Genomic DNA, 13,997 nt, shown 5'->3' with positions numbered 1-13,997 from the left:
ATCTCTAATTAAGGTTGCAGTGGTCCCACTCGATCATTTCTAATCATTATACCTTCTATACACATTTACCTAGATATGTCATTACTCAGTTTTAGATTTTGAAGATACCTTGTTTTATCAGCACTACTCAGATAGCCAGTAACTGTTTGCATTTGAAGACTCCATTCCTAGGCCTGGACAAGTCATCTGGTCTGTTCTCCTGAAAGGCTTTTTTTAATAGCCACAAATTATTTTTTGGAGATCTCTTTTAAGTCATGATGTGATACACTCTCCTGGAGACCACCCTGATACAGTGTGTAAATGATCTTCTCCTATGTGAGTCTACTGAAAGAGATATTTCCTGAGGAAAATAATTCCTTTTTAGTCTCACAGTGATAGAGGCTACAATGTGTCACAGAAAGAAGCACGATCATACCAAGACAAATCACCAATTCAGCCCCCTTTTAACAAAAGGAAAGAGAATATTAAAACCAGGAGAAGAATGATCTCTTTTGGTGTTCCAAAATCTCAATACATTCAAGAAGATGAAAGCATTCTTTATAGTTACAGAATATTACAGAATTTAGATTCCTGATTGTGCACAACTGGCTATGCCCTTTTATCAGCCTCTCAAGGAAACCCAAAAGTCAGGGATTCACTAAGATTGAAGGGATTTTTGAGTGCCAACAGGTTCTTCAAAACTTCAAAGAGACACTAGTCAAGGATTCTGCCTTAGATGTGTCTATTGGCCCATCATCCATCTGTCATAACTGAGAGACAGGGCACATTCCTGGCAGTAATTACTCTATCCATAGGTCCCTCTCCTTAGTCTGTAGGATACCTAAGCAAACATTTAACAGCATGTAACAAATGGGTGTGCAAGATACTCAGGAGTAGTTGGTGCCACAGTAATCTTGTCATTGAATTGATTCAAGCTCCCCTGAGATAATGGATATCTCAATACTACTCCCAAGGTACTAGATGTTCCAGCTATTCTTGTAAGATATTGGATGACCTCAGGCTACTCTTCTGGTGTCATATCACATGACTGGGCCATCCTATTTAGGGACAGCATTCCTCATTGTATCTGCCATGATTATTACTTTCTGTCTTTCTTGCCCAACAGTCTCTGAGATTACCTCATTCACTGGTCTACCTGCTTGGGGTTCTAGTGAGGTCTTCTGAGTGAATAAACCAATACACTTCATGAGATCCAGTATTTATACTTGACTCACACATCCACAAAACACTATCCATTACAGAGAAAATACAAATGTCTGATACTGTGGGAGGAACTTACCCTCAAATTATTGATGCATACATCAAGAATGGAATAAACCCATGCTGGAGCTTCACAAGGATGAAATTCTCCTGTGCCAGCAGGTACCATGTTATGGTTACTCCATTCATGCCTTCATGACAGACATTAATAACCATTTATGATAGCTGTCCCAAACTTGTGTGTATCATGGTTTATATGACAAATGTTCCCAAGCAAAGGCTGTTCATGGTCACAGTCCATTGTAGCCTTTCCCACTGTCCAGAAAATTCCCTGTACCTGCAGAGTAATCACAGAACTCAGAAACAAACCATCTCAGCTACTGAAAGTAACCTGTCAGGCACAATTCCACATACCTAATGATCCAGCCAAATCTGGAAGTAGCCACTATGATGACAGAAACAGACTTCCACCTAGCTAATGGCAAGGCCCACTACTTTAACTCTTCATGGGAGGTCTCCAGGTTCTGGGTTCATCACTGCTATGCTAACTGTTCCTAGGCCATGACCCTCCTAAGGGAACACTACTCGTAGTGTTTTTCCCTGAACTGGCTATTAGACTATCACAATAATACTGAGAGCCAAATATTAACAATCATTGCTCACAAGCCATAACTTAAAACCCTAAGATAAACAAATCATGAGCCAATATCCGTAAACAGTCAACCTTCTTTGATTACACCCAGAAACATTCAGCATCTTCTGGTTGTAGGAGAATGGAGTTCCTCAGTGGAATAGACCCTGGCCTGGGGCTTGCTAGAAACAGTAAATAGACAAAATTTTTTTAAAAAAAATGACTTAGAAATGGATTTTCTTTCTAAGATAAGCCATAAGTTTGGCTTATTTTTCCAAAAGGAGGGAAAATGTCAGAAGGCCTTAACCAAAGAAACTTCAGGAAAGAAAAAAGTATACAACCCACAAGACAAATCCTACAAAACTATGCCTCAAAGTCCAGTTGGGAAAGAGCCTGCACACAGACTCAACAGAGCCTGCTGGAATGTTTGGCTGGTGACCCACCATCTTTATTGAGGATACTCAGTCTAGAATCATATTGACTATTTATGGAAAATTCTATGAAATATAACTTCCTACAGCTCTAATATGTCTTCCTGCACCATACTCACCATTTTCCACGATTAAACCAGGCCACTAGATTGCCTGTTGTCAAACTCACAGGATTAGAGCAAATTATGATACTAAATTATGTCCATGGGGAATTATCAGATAGTAGTAGAAAACAAGGCTTGATAGAACTGTATTTCTGTCTATGATTGCCAATTATATGCCAACATTAGTCTATTCCAAATCAAGAATGGAATACATATTTCAAAGGAGTTTGGCTTGTAGTTAACCCCCACTAGATATTATGTCTAGTACATTGGTAGGGCCATTTCTTGTTGGAAGGGCAGTGCCAATGAGACAGTTGCTTTAAATGAATTCTCTAGTAAAAATTTCCAGGCATTAACGCTCCTATATCTGGTATAACAAACCCAAAAGTACAATAACACTTTGATTTGACAACATCAATCTAGATGTTGAAAGAACCGTTTTCTTGACATATCTCTATATACTCCCCATGTGGTTAAGGTCTCTAGAAGCACTCACTAGTCTCCAAAGTCAAACCACTGGAAAACCAAAATAACACTATGCTCAGCATCTATTATACACTCAGGATACATTCTAACACCTATGCTAAGTACTTGAATATAATGTTGGTACTAAACTATGTATGTATATTTGTGTGTGTACTACTATAGACATATATGAATGTACACATAATACCTGTGTGTGTGTGTGTGTGTGTGTGTGTGTGTGTGTGTGTGTTTCATACATATATGCCTATGGCAAAGTTTAGTACATCAGGTAGGTAAGCTCAAACATTAACAATAGAAACTAATAATACACTAAAACAGTGATTCAGAAGGTTGTATTAAAAAAGACATGTTTCAGTACTCTTGCATGTTGAGGCATTGAGGCTTCTGAAAGTGTCACTTGAATGAAATTCATGTAACTGAAAATCCAATTACCCTGATGTCTTCAACACAGTCCCAGGAAAGGTAGGATACAGGATTGAGGTAAGAGACAAGGGAGATTCATAAGCAATGCAGTGAAGTAGCACACATTGTCATCTTATTACATGGAGTGGAAAACAATTGAAACTGGGTAAGTGCATATGAGTTAAAACTTTAAAGTGAGAAATGTTCATACATACTTCAGAACTAAAGATTGAATATTGGATACACAAAATTTTGTAAAACACACACACACACACACACACACACACACACACACACACACACACACACACACAAAGATAAAATATTGACTATAACAAAAGAGCCATCTACTCTTTCTTCCAGAACACCAACATCACAAAAACATATGGTTTCATGCTGTATTACTTGTTTGAATACAAAAAAGTCACTGAATTAATAACCTGTAGTCCTTTGCCTAAGAGTGGGAATCTTGAGATGGTCCTCCTTCTGAGTTAGTACGTCTATTGATAATGTTATTGTTCACGTATCGTACCAGCAGCCATTTCTAGGAGACACAGTCTCATCACAGACTTCATGATCCCCTGTCTTTTAGTCTTTCTGCCCTCTCTTCCACAATGTCCCCTAAGCCTTAAATGCAGGAGTTGTGAATGCTAAGAGAAGGAGAATGAGCTCTCCCAGGAACAAACCCCTAATCAACTATACAATGCAAAGTGATCAGTCCTGAAGTTTTGTACACATAAACAACAAAATTGGATTCATGAGGTTTGTTATATATCCATCAATTTGAGGAGAAATGAGGAGGGATATGTGAGGAGTTAGAGGAAGGAGACATGGGAGGGATTGGAGAAAGCAAAGAAAGGGGAGGAGTAATATAATTTTTTAACTAAGAATGTATTAAATAAAGTAAAATTACTTAAACTTAAAAAAAAATCACTACAATCAAAACTGTAAGAAGACAGACACTACATTTGAACTTAAACCTTTTTAAAGATATCATTTGGCACAGCCCTTAAAAAATTAAAATCAAGTTACTACAGGAATCAAATACAAATCAGTGCAGAGCTTCAGTTACAGTAGCTGTCATGTCTTACTGGAATAAACACACCACAGAATTCACATCACAATGTGTTCTTCAGTGACTCAAGTATTGTATCCATGCAGCAGAGATTATTCATGTTAAAGGGGAAATGCTTCATCTTTACAGGCTATCCACAGTCTAATCATTCCTTGCTACCTTCAGGCAGCTTACACTCTGGGGTAGATGGCATATGTAGCAATTCCACAGTGGTTGTTCCTGTCTCTGGCAATCTTCATGTAGCCATTCATGCCCCATCTTTCACCATGACTGAAAGAAACCATGTTTCCCATTTAGTAAAAAGAACACAGGACAGTGGATTCATTACAATAACTCCTCATGTAAACACTGAGCCAGAAGCCAACTTAACAAAATGATCAGAAAATGCAGAATGTCAACTTTCAAGAACCAAGACTTGTCTCAGATAGGACTGCAAAAGTCATAGCAGTGAAAAAGCAGGGCATCTTTCCACCCACATGTGGCACAGAGCTAAGAAATATGCCAGATTTTAGAAAAATCAATGACACCAATACGATATTAGCACCCAAGGAAACTGAAAACCCAAGGCTGAATCTGAACATTGTGATCACACATTATGAGTTGGTTGTTCTAGCCATAGAGAAAGTTCAAAGGGTCAAGTGCTGGCCATAAACTAGAAAGAACTGCAGTTCAAGTCCAGGATCCCACTAAAAGCCAGGATGGGGGCTGGAGATGGATCCATGCATAAGAGCATGGGGCTTTTCCACAGAGCCTTTGTTCTTTTCCCAGCAACCAAGTCAATCGGCTCACAGCCTGTTGTTACTACAGTTTGGGGAAATCTGATGTCCTCTTCAGGTCTCCCTGGGCACCTGCTTACATGTAGAATAAACTCATGCAAACACCCTCACATGAGTGAAAATTATAATTACTTTAAAGCCAGGAGTCACTGTAGCTTGCCTAAAATACCATAAGTGAAGACATACCTAGAGCGGGCTCACTGAGCAACTACACAAAACAGTAAATTCTAAGATCAGTGAGATCTGCTGCCTCAAAGGAGAACAGCTAAGGAAAACAACTGATATCAGCATTGGTTCACACGCACATGCAAATAGGCATACTGCATACACATACACAATTGATCAAAATGAAATATCTCTTATCCAGATTCTGACTCCAAACAGAAAATCCATTTGGAAATTTCAATATAAATAATATTTGCAATTTATACCTGTTCTTTATCAGCCAGTATTTCCTGACATCTGATTCTCTTCCTTCATAGCCATACCCAACTAACAGAACAGAGTGATTGATGACATCACTTTTGCAATTTGGCTCATAATAAATACCTGAAAAATAAAATCAAAGGAGTGAGAGGCCCCAGCAACCTAATAGTTACCATGGCCAAAAACAGTAAGTAAGGCATTTTCTAATTGGAAAAAAAAAGTCCAGCAAAAATAGGAGCCATTGTTAACAGGAATCCTGAGGCATGTTCTCATCAAATGCCAAAGAAATACAAATGAGCATAATTTTATAAATAAATGCTTTCCTACACGCATATGATGCCTTCTCGCCTTGGGTTTTCACTAATAGGACACCATTCCAAGAACATATAACTGAACATAAAGTGCTTTATTCAAGACACTCTTTAGAATTCATTTCTAAAAAGACAATCTCTCAATATCTTAAAGTACACAAAGTAGAGAAAAGTTGATTAATTAAGCTTAATAATTATAAATTATGAAGTGCTCACAGGCATAGGAATGACATGTTGAATGGAAACCACACACATGATTATTGCATAACAATAGATGGAAATCTGATGATCTAATTATTAAGATCAAATGTTATACATAGAAAACTGGTCTCTACACCTAGCAGGAGTTTCACAATCATTCCTCATTAATATCTAGAACAGTGGTTCTCAACTTTCCTAATGCCGAGACCCTTTAATACATTTCATCATGTTGTGGTGACTCGCCAACCATAAAATTATTTTCATTGCTACTTATTAACTGTAATTTTGCTACTGTTATGAGTCGTAATCTAAATATCTGGTATGCAAGATATCTGATATGTGACCCCTGGGAAAGGACTGTTCGCCCCCCAAAGTGGTTGAGACTCAAAGGTTGAGAAACACCAAGGAGCACTTGCTTACCTCCCCTATACAACTTGAAAGATTCGTGTCTAGCATCAATTCCAACAGAGATGGGCCCTGTAGTTGCTACAGCATGCATTAAGGCTTCCTCATTCTTTGGGACAAACACAAAGTCTGTGACTCTAGCAGCAGAATGTTCAGGACGGTACCTGCAGCGTCCTTCCTTTAAAAGATAAAGAGATAAGAGGCTCAGTTACTTCCACCCTCGTCCTGGGGAGCATGCATCAGAACCACAACCCTGCACTTTGCAGCTGAACACCCCCATGTCTGGACTGTTATAAATCATCCCAGGAAGTGAAATGTTACTGGGAGATTTAGAACTGAAAATCAACTCTCATGCCTTCCATGACACCTCATAGGTCTTTAAGTCTGTACAAAATTTTCACAGGGAGAAACCTCCATTATATGTGGAATGGTTTGTATATTCTCTGTGTACACAGAAGCCTCAACAACTACATGGAAACCATCACATTAGAAACCTGTGCAAAGACTGATACTCTAATGAGACCACTGATGGTGTGCAGTGATTCAACCTTCCAATGTGAGTTGTGAACACAGTGAACTGTCCTGCAATTACCCCTTGCCTGAAGCTGGCTAAAACAACACTAGCATAAAAGATCCACTTACAGCTGGGCAGCAGTGGCACATGCCTTTAATCCCACCACTTGGGAGGCAGAGCCAGGAGTATCTCTGTGAGTTTGAGGCCAGCCTATTCTACAGAGCGGGATCCAGGACAGGCACCAAAACTACACGGAGAAACCCTGTCTCGAAGAAAAAAAAAAAAAAGATCCACTTACTTTTGCCTCATATGGATAGGTTGCCTCAGCCTCCAGACCTCCATTATGCTTCACATACTCTAAAGCATAGTAAGTATTCCCTTCATAACATCCCAGATTGCCTTCAGGTCTAGAGCAATCCACGAGGTTCTGTGGACTCAGTGAGACCAATCTGCCTGTTTTTCGGAACATCTGTCCTTCTATGGCACCAGCCACAGAAAAAGCCCAACAAGAATTACATATACCCTAAGCAGAAAAGAAAAGACAGTCATCCACAAACAAATAATACCTCCAAATCAGAAAGCTGAATACTGTGTCAACAAATGAACTATTAGCAGGTGATTGGTGACAAGGGAAGGGGTTTTCATTCTTCTTGGGGACCTGACTGCTGGCAGTTTTCTTGTGCCCCACTGAATTGTCACACACACTTGCACATGTGTGTAGATTAACATATGGACATGACATAATGTTGTCTGATTGCTATTACTAACAATAAATAGGACATAAGTCTGGAGTGTGATTGGTAGGAGGTCTCTAGGTAGAAGGAGGTAATGGTGGATGGATATGATCAATTTGCATTGTACAAACATATGAAACGTTCTAAAAATAAAATATATATATATATATATATATATATATATATATATATATATTAGTAAAAGTGAATTATGTGTCACTCCACACACAGAGATGTCAATTCTCTTTGTCTCCCCAGTAGTTAAGACAACCATGTGATGCTGTCATACCTGTCTCTTCACAGGAGTCACATAGCCTCTCCTACTCCAATCTACAAATTTGGGGACATAACTGACCATACGTTGCTGGACACTTTTCCTTTTCCTAAGAGTCTGGACTGGAATATCAGTCATCATTTTCCTGAATTCTTCACCAGTCTTCAAAGAAAAGAACATAAATCATTAAAAAGCAAAAGTCTTCACATAAAGAATTGAAAAAAACCAAAACAAACAAACAAAAAACCCACCACATGAAGCAATGCCTATCACACTCACCATGTCACCAAAGGCATTCATTTCCATGGTAAAGCCGTGCTTCCCTTGGCTATATTCCATATTGTGCTGTTTGACCAGTTTCATGTTTTCTTCCCATACTGTTCTCTTCTGTCCTTCTTCCTCCTGGAAATAAACATAATGGATGACATTTCTTTCTAATCAAACCCCTACACAAGCTGATCAAGAGGACTCACTGCTAGAGGTGAATACAGATCATGAGACAGATCTCAGGATACTGCATCAAAAGTCATTGGCCACACACCTAGGAACAGAGATCCTGGCCCCCTGTTCTCTCAGTGGATGACTTTGAACAATTCCTGAATAAGAGGTGGTCTCTATGACCTCTGTTGCACCCATAGACCCAACAACAACTGTGGGACAGTTTTCATATTACTAACCAGGCTGTAGTTTTTTCCATATTTTATCTTCCACTCCTGCCATTCAGAATCCAAACTGATATCAGATGATGGAGCAGATGTGGCTACTCCCAAGCACAGGATGGCCAGGAGGACAAAAGGAGTCATCTCTCAAGACCTGGAGGGTGAGGAGGAAAAATGGAGATAGGACTACAGTGACACTTCTAAAATGCCTCTTACTCCTTCCTGAGAAATAAGACATCTGCGGTGGATAAAATTACTGGAAGTACTTTTTCAAATATTTATCCACAGACTTTGGAAGTGGATAAATATGTATTTTGGATGAAGATGCTAGGGATAGCATTTAGTCGCTCCACCAACGCGAAGCACGTGTCCAGAGTTCTAGGAACAGAAACGGTCTGTGTCTTGCAAACTTTCATTTCTAGGAGGGTGTCCATGCACCTCAAAATTGAAAAGTTACACAATTGGTGACTTAGGACATGGATTTGTATGAAGCAGAGCTTGTCTTATGTGGCATCTGATGCTAACCATAAGATAATCACAAGAGTTGTGGCCAAGCAACATTCATATCCCTATCTAGTCATTATATGAGCTTGTCATGAAAACTCCCCTCTTGAATGAAAATTTTCTGAACTGTTCTCCTTGAAAATATGAGATATAAATCCCTTGGTTCTACCGTTGTGATTACACACCCCACTCACTACTTCAGTGAGAATAGGGTCGAATGGAAAAGGGATCGTCACTCCCAGGATTCAAGTCATGACTTAATGTGTTTCTTAAATAGCACTCACTATAAGACTGAATGAGGGCCATGTAATCTACTAATACTTCTGTACATGTCAATGAAGAATACTGTATTTTTCCCAGTGGCAATGAACAAGAAGATGAGCCATGTTGGTGCAGGAGGAGAAGGAAATGATACCTGAAGCACAAGGGCCAGCTAAATTACTCTGTATAAAGACCCAGACTTGTACTTTATGGGAACCAATGACAAGTTGACCCATCTGGGTCCACACAGTATGGCTACACATTTTGAAAAGATAATCTCATTCCTGGAGATTCTGTCTGATTCCCCAAAAGAGTTCTCTTATCCAGTGTCACTTCCCATTCTGACTTAGAGGAGATAGGGTCTTACCAGGAAGAATTATGATGCATTGATGCACTCCACAGATTCAATTCTTAAGACATGGCTGAGGTCCCAGGATCTGGCCCTGCTGTACTTCACTTGGGCCTTAAATACAAAGTTTCTGGCCAGTAACTCAGTCTTGCTATTCTTCTGATTGGCTGTGCTGGTGACTGGATTGGGCCTACAGGCTCTGGGACACATGCTGAGATCTGATCCCACCTGTCCTGAAGGGGTGGGTGTGGGTTGCCTCAATAGACTATGTGGAGATGAACGTTTGAACCTTATAAGAGGAAGGCAGAGAACCAGCTTTTCCTCCTTGGATCATGTAATACTTGATGCTTTTTGTTCGTGAGTTGTTCAAGAAAAGGGTTTCCTTGTAAAGCTGTGCATAATTTCAGCCTAACAGTGTCTTTGTGTTACTGTTGCTGTGATGAAACATCATGACAAAAGAAACTTGAAGAGGAAAGGGTTTATTTAGCTTACACTTCCACCTCACGGTTCATCATCAGAGGAAGTCAGCACAGGAACTCAAGCAGAGCAGAGACCTGGAGGCAGAAACTGATACAGAAGTCATGGAGGGATTCTGTTTACTGGCTTGCTCATCATGGCTTGCTACTTTCTTATAGAATTCAGAATCACCACCCCAGGAGTAATGGGCTTGGCACTTCCCAATAAATTGCTAATTAAGAAAATGACCTACAGGCTTACCTACAGCCCAATCATTTGGAGACATTGTCTCAATTTAGGCTCCTTCCTCTATGATGACTCTAGCTTGTGTCAAGTTGACATAAAACTATCCTGTACAAATAGTTACTTTAGAATGGAGTGAGAGGTTTTGGTTACTATCCATGGAATGTACTGAGTATGTTCTAGTCTAGTATTTCATGATTAGTCCACAGCTACAGTGGGATCCTGTGAGAATACAGACCCTGGGATGCTGTTCCCCTATGTCAAGGTGGAACACAACTGGCTCTCACAAGAAGCTTAAAGGTGGGTGATGCTCAAGGCCAACATTTGGTTTGTCTACTGATTGCTGAATTTGTTTGTTTCCTGGGATCCAGGCTGACAGATATGACACATGTCAACCCTACAGCCTACACTGTCCAACATTCATAAATCTAAACTTAATCAAGAAATGTCTAAAAGTGGGAAAACACTCAAGGATATTTATGTTAGAATGAGTAATACAATATTAAAGCCATAAGTCTTCAAAATACCTGTTATTCAATGTCTGTTGAGTAATGCCTGTATTGCTTGATTCAGAACTTTAAGTCGTCTTCTAACAATGTGCATGTCTTTGAGTCATTCCTTTTCCAGCAACAACCCTGATAACTCAGGTCATCACAAACAATCATTAGTTGTGGTGATATTTTATTTGTATATTAATAAATAAAGTTTGCCTGGAGATCAGAGGAAATAGCAAGCCATTTTAACAGAAAAGTCAGGCAGTGGTAGCACACACCCTTAATCCGATCACTTGGCAGACAGGGTCTTTGTGTATTCAAGGTCACACTAGGGAACAGAGCCAAGCATGATGACACATGCCTTCAATCCCAGTACCAACCATAGAGACCTGGAGGTATGTACAGACAGGCAGTAACAAGGAAGTGAGGTAGCTGGGCTAAGAGCCAATGAGAAGGCAGAACAGCAAGGCAATAAAACCTGGGTAGACAGGAAGTTGTGGCATTTTAGAAGCTACAGAGCTGGTGAGGTAAGGTGGTTGGTGGCTCTCACTATTTCCCTGATCTCTAAGGTTTTCACCCCTATATTTGGCTCCATGTTCTTTATTTAATAAGACCACTTAGAAATTCATCTACAATTATTGCCATCTGATTACCAATCATATCTAATCAGATTTATCTTCCTCCACTCCACACCAGGTGAAGTCTTCTCATGCTCACCTGTCTGTAAGCAAGGATGGTGAACATCTGCCCAGGCAGAGTCCTGCTCGTGAAAGCTTTTTCTGTTTCTCTGTAAAATGTTTTCTACTATTTGGCTATCTACTCTTTTCTGGCCTCTATGTCTAGTGGCTGTTCTGTTCTCTGACCCCAGATAAGTTCATTAGAGTGCACAATATATTGGGGAAACACAATATCACCACATTTCCCCTTTGTTGTCTAAAATTTTAAAAAGCTTATAACTAATACAAGAAAAACTATATCCAATAAGTATATACAACATATACAGTCAAGAATTACATTAACAAATGTCTAGTCCATTAACATTTGACAGATTCAGACAAAAAATCTCCATTAATATATAACAATGTCCAGTCCATTAACATTTGACAAATTCAGATAAAAATTTTTCATTAATTATCCTATTTAAAACAAGTAGTTCCTTTTTAAAAGTAGATTCAATAATATTATCAAGAATATTATCCATATTCTTTATTTAGTAGATCCAAAAATCTACCTTTTATCTTATCATTTCTATATCTTCCCTTTTTCAGAGTAGATTCAATGATCTATCCTTTTCTGTGTCTTCTTTTTTCTTTTTCTTTCTCTTTTTCACAAGAACCCTGTATCTAATCTCCTTTGTTTAGCTTTTTTTTTTTACCATTAACAGTTAACAACTTGTAACCAACCATCATAAGCAATAACAATTATCCATAAGCCATTGAACGACCAAAAAACACTCACCCCACCTCTTGGGAATGTGGGCGTCATGTTCTTAAAATTACTTCCTGCTTTCTGGGGGCAAACACATCTTTAGGGAATCCTGAAAAGAAAATGTTGGGGTTAATTGTCAAGTCCTGGGAGAGGTAGCTGTACCATTTGTTGTCCAGTCTCTGCATAATGGGAAAATGTAGGGTTTGTCTCAAGTCCTTGCTCAAGTTGTCTGTGAATCTGGATCATCTCGGCTAGCCATCTGGAAACTGTCCTGAGCAGTTTGTAGTCCAAAGCCAATCTTTCTGTGGTGTTAATCAGCTTAATGGTTTTACCAGAGCCCTTGTGGAATCATCGTTGTGGGATCCTGTCATCCTTTTGAAGATTTCAAAGTTGCTGTTAGGCATGGTCATGGTTCCTGCAGATTTTTTTGTGTGTGTGTGCCTCCTCTGAGGTTTGGAGTAATCACAGTCTGATAAATGTCTGTCTCTTGGAACCATAAACATTCTTCCCTAGAAGAGAAAATCTTCACAGAAATTTCTCCCCACCATTTGTCTTGCCAAACTTTTCAAAACTAACCTTTGGCAATGCTTTCTTGTAACACAATGGTCCTGGCAATTCTTCTCTGAACAAGCAGCAGTAAACACTTCATCCCAGGTAGCAGCATCACCGCAGTCACCAACAGGATGAGAAACAGCCAGCAACTCTGAGCAGCAGCCTCTGCCTCCATGGTCCTACCACCGTTTGTGGCTCGGCCCCGGCCAAAACTTCTCCTTAGCAAGCCTCCCAGGCTGGCCTCAAACTCGGGATCCTCCTGCCTCTGGCTCCTTCAGTAAATCCTATGGGCATGCACCACCACAAGCAGCCGAGTGTAGCTCAGGCCTGAGCTGGGTCCTGCAAGGCCACAGGCAAGCAGATTTTTTATGAATTCGTACCATGAACATTGGGTGCCAGATGTAACATGAATCTTAAAAGATCTCATTAATAAAAACAAACCCGAACCCAGGTATTGGGGTGAATGCTGAAAGATCAAAGAAACAGAACAAGCCATAGACACCTCACCTTGCCAATTCCTCAGCTGATCTTGTTTCCTCAGACTGGAAGCCTCTGAATCCTCATCCAAATGGATATCAGCTGAACTGCTGCTCAAAAGCCTAAAAGCTTAAACAACTCTAGTTTCTGATTTTCACACCTTATATAGCTTTCTGCTTCCTGTCATGTCAAGGCGTGTGTCACCTTGCCTGGCTGTTTCCAGTGTGGCAGATGGATCTCTGCCTCCAGAATGCTAGGATTAAAGGTGTATGTGCCACCATTTTCTAGCCTCTATGTCTAGTGGCTGTTCTGTTCCCTGACCCCAGATAAGTTTATTGGGGTGCACAATATATTGGGGGACACAATACCACCACACATTTCCTTTACATGAGTGTGTGCTGTGCTCAAGCCCTCTTCTTCAGTGCAGGACCCCATGTGTCATCCATCCTTTTAGCTATATTCATGACCCTTAGTGAAATCTCCCTAGTTACATTTTATTAAGTGTCACAGACAATTTTCTCAAATACCTACATTTTCTTTTTCCAATGGTATGCTAGGTGAGACAGCACCTTTATCAGACAGACAGCATGTTCTTACAGAGAGA

General features: G+C 39.8%; 1 protein-coding gene across 3 annotated transcripts; it reads right to left on the bottom strand.

Annotated features, from left to right (window-relative positions):
- Positions 1-4,499: 4,499 nt before the first annotated feature.
- LOC128103961 (cathepsin 8-like) lies at positions 4,500-8,782 on the bottom strand. 3 transcript variants are annotated; one of them, XM_052728666.1, is made up of 7 exons: positions 8,648-8,782; positions 8,250-8,372; positions 7,986-8,132; positions 7,257-7,485; positions 6,464-6,622; positions 5,537-5,654; positions 4,500-4,599 (listed from the first exon to the last, which is right to left on the bottom strand). In XM_052728666.1, exons 1-7 carry the CDS (start codon positions 8,771-8,773, stop codon positions 4,500-4,502), a joined length of 1,002 nt encoding a protein of 333 aa, XP_052584626.1. In that variant the 5' UTR covers positions 8,774-8,782. The 3 variants fall into 3 exon arrangements, with proteins under 3 accessions (XP_052584626.1, XP_052584625.1, XP_052584627.1); XM_052728665.1 differs by having other exon boundaries at positions 6,464-6,626; positions 7,261-7,485; XM_052728667.1 differs by having other exon boundaries at positions 6,464-6,626; positions 7,261-7,485; positions 8,250-8,369.
- Positions 8,783-13,997: the final 5,215 nt, after the last annotated feature.

This window comes from Peromyscus californicus, unplaced genomic scaffold, assembly GCF_007827085.1.
Source record: "Peromyscus californicus insignis strain IS unplaced genomic scaffold, ASM782708v3 Scaffold_8__1_contigs__length_139910024, whole genome shotgun sequence".
NCBI lineage: Eukaryota > Metazoa > Chordata > Mammalia > Rodentia > Cricetidae > Peromyscus > Peromyscus californicus.
The sequence above is the reverse complement of the archived record's forward strand: the minus strand, read 5'-3'. Positions and strand labels throughout refer to the sequence as shown.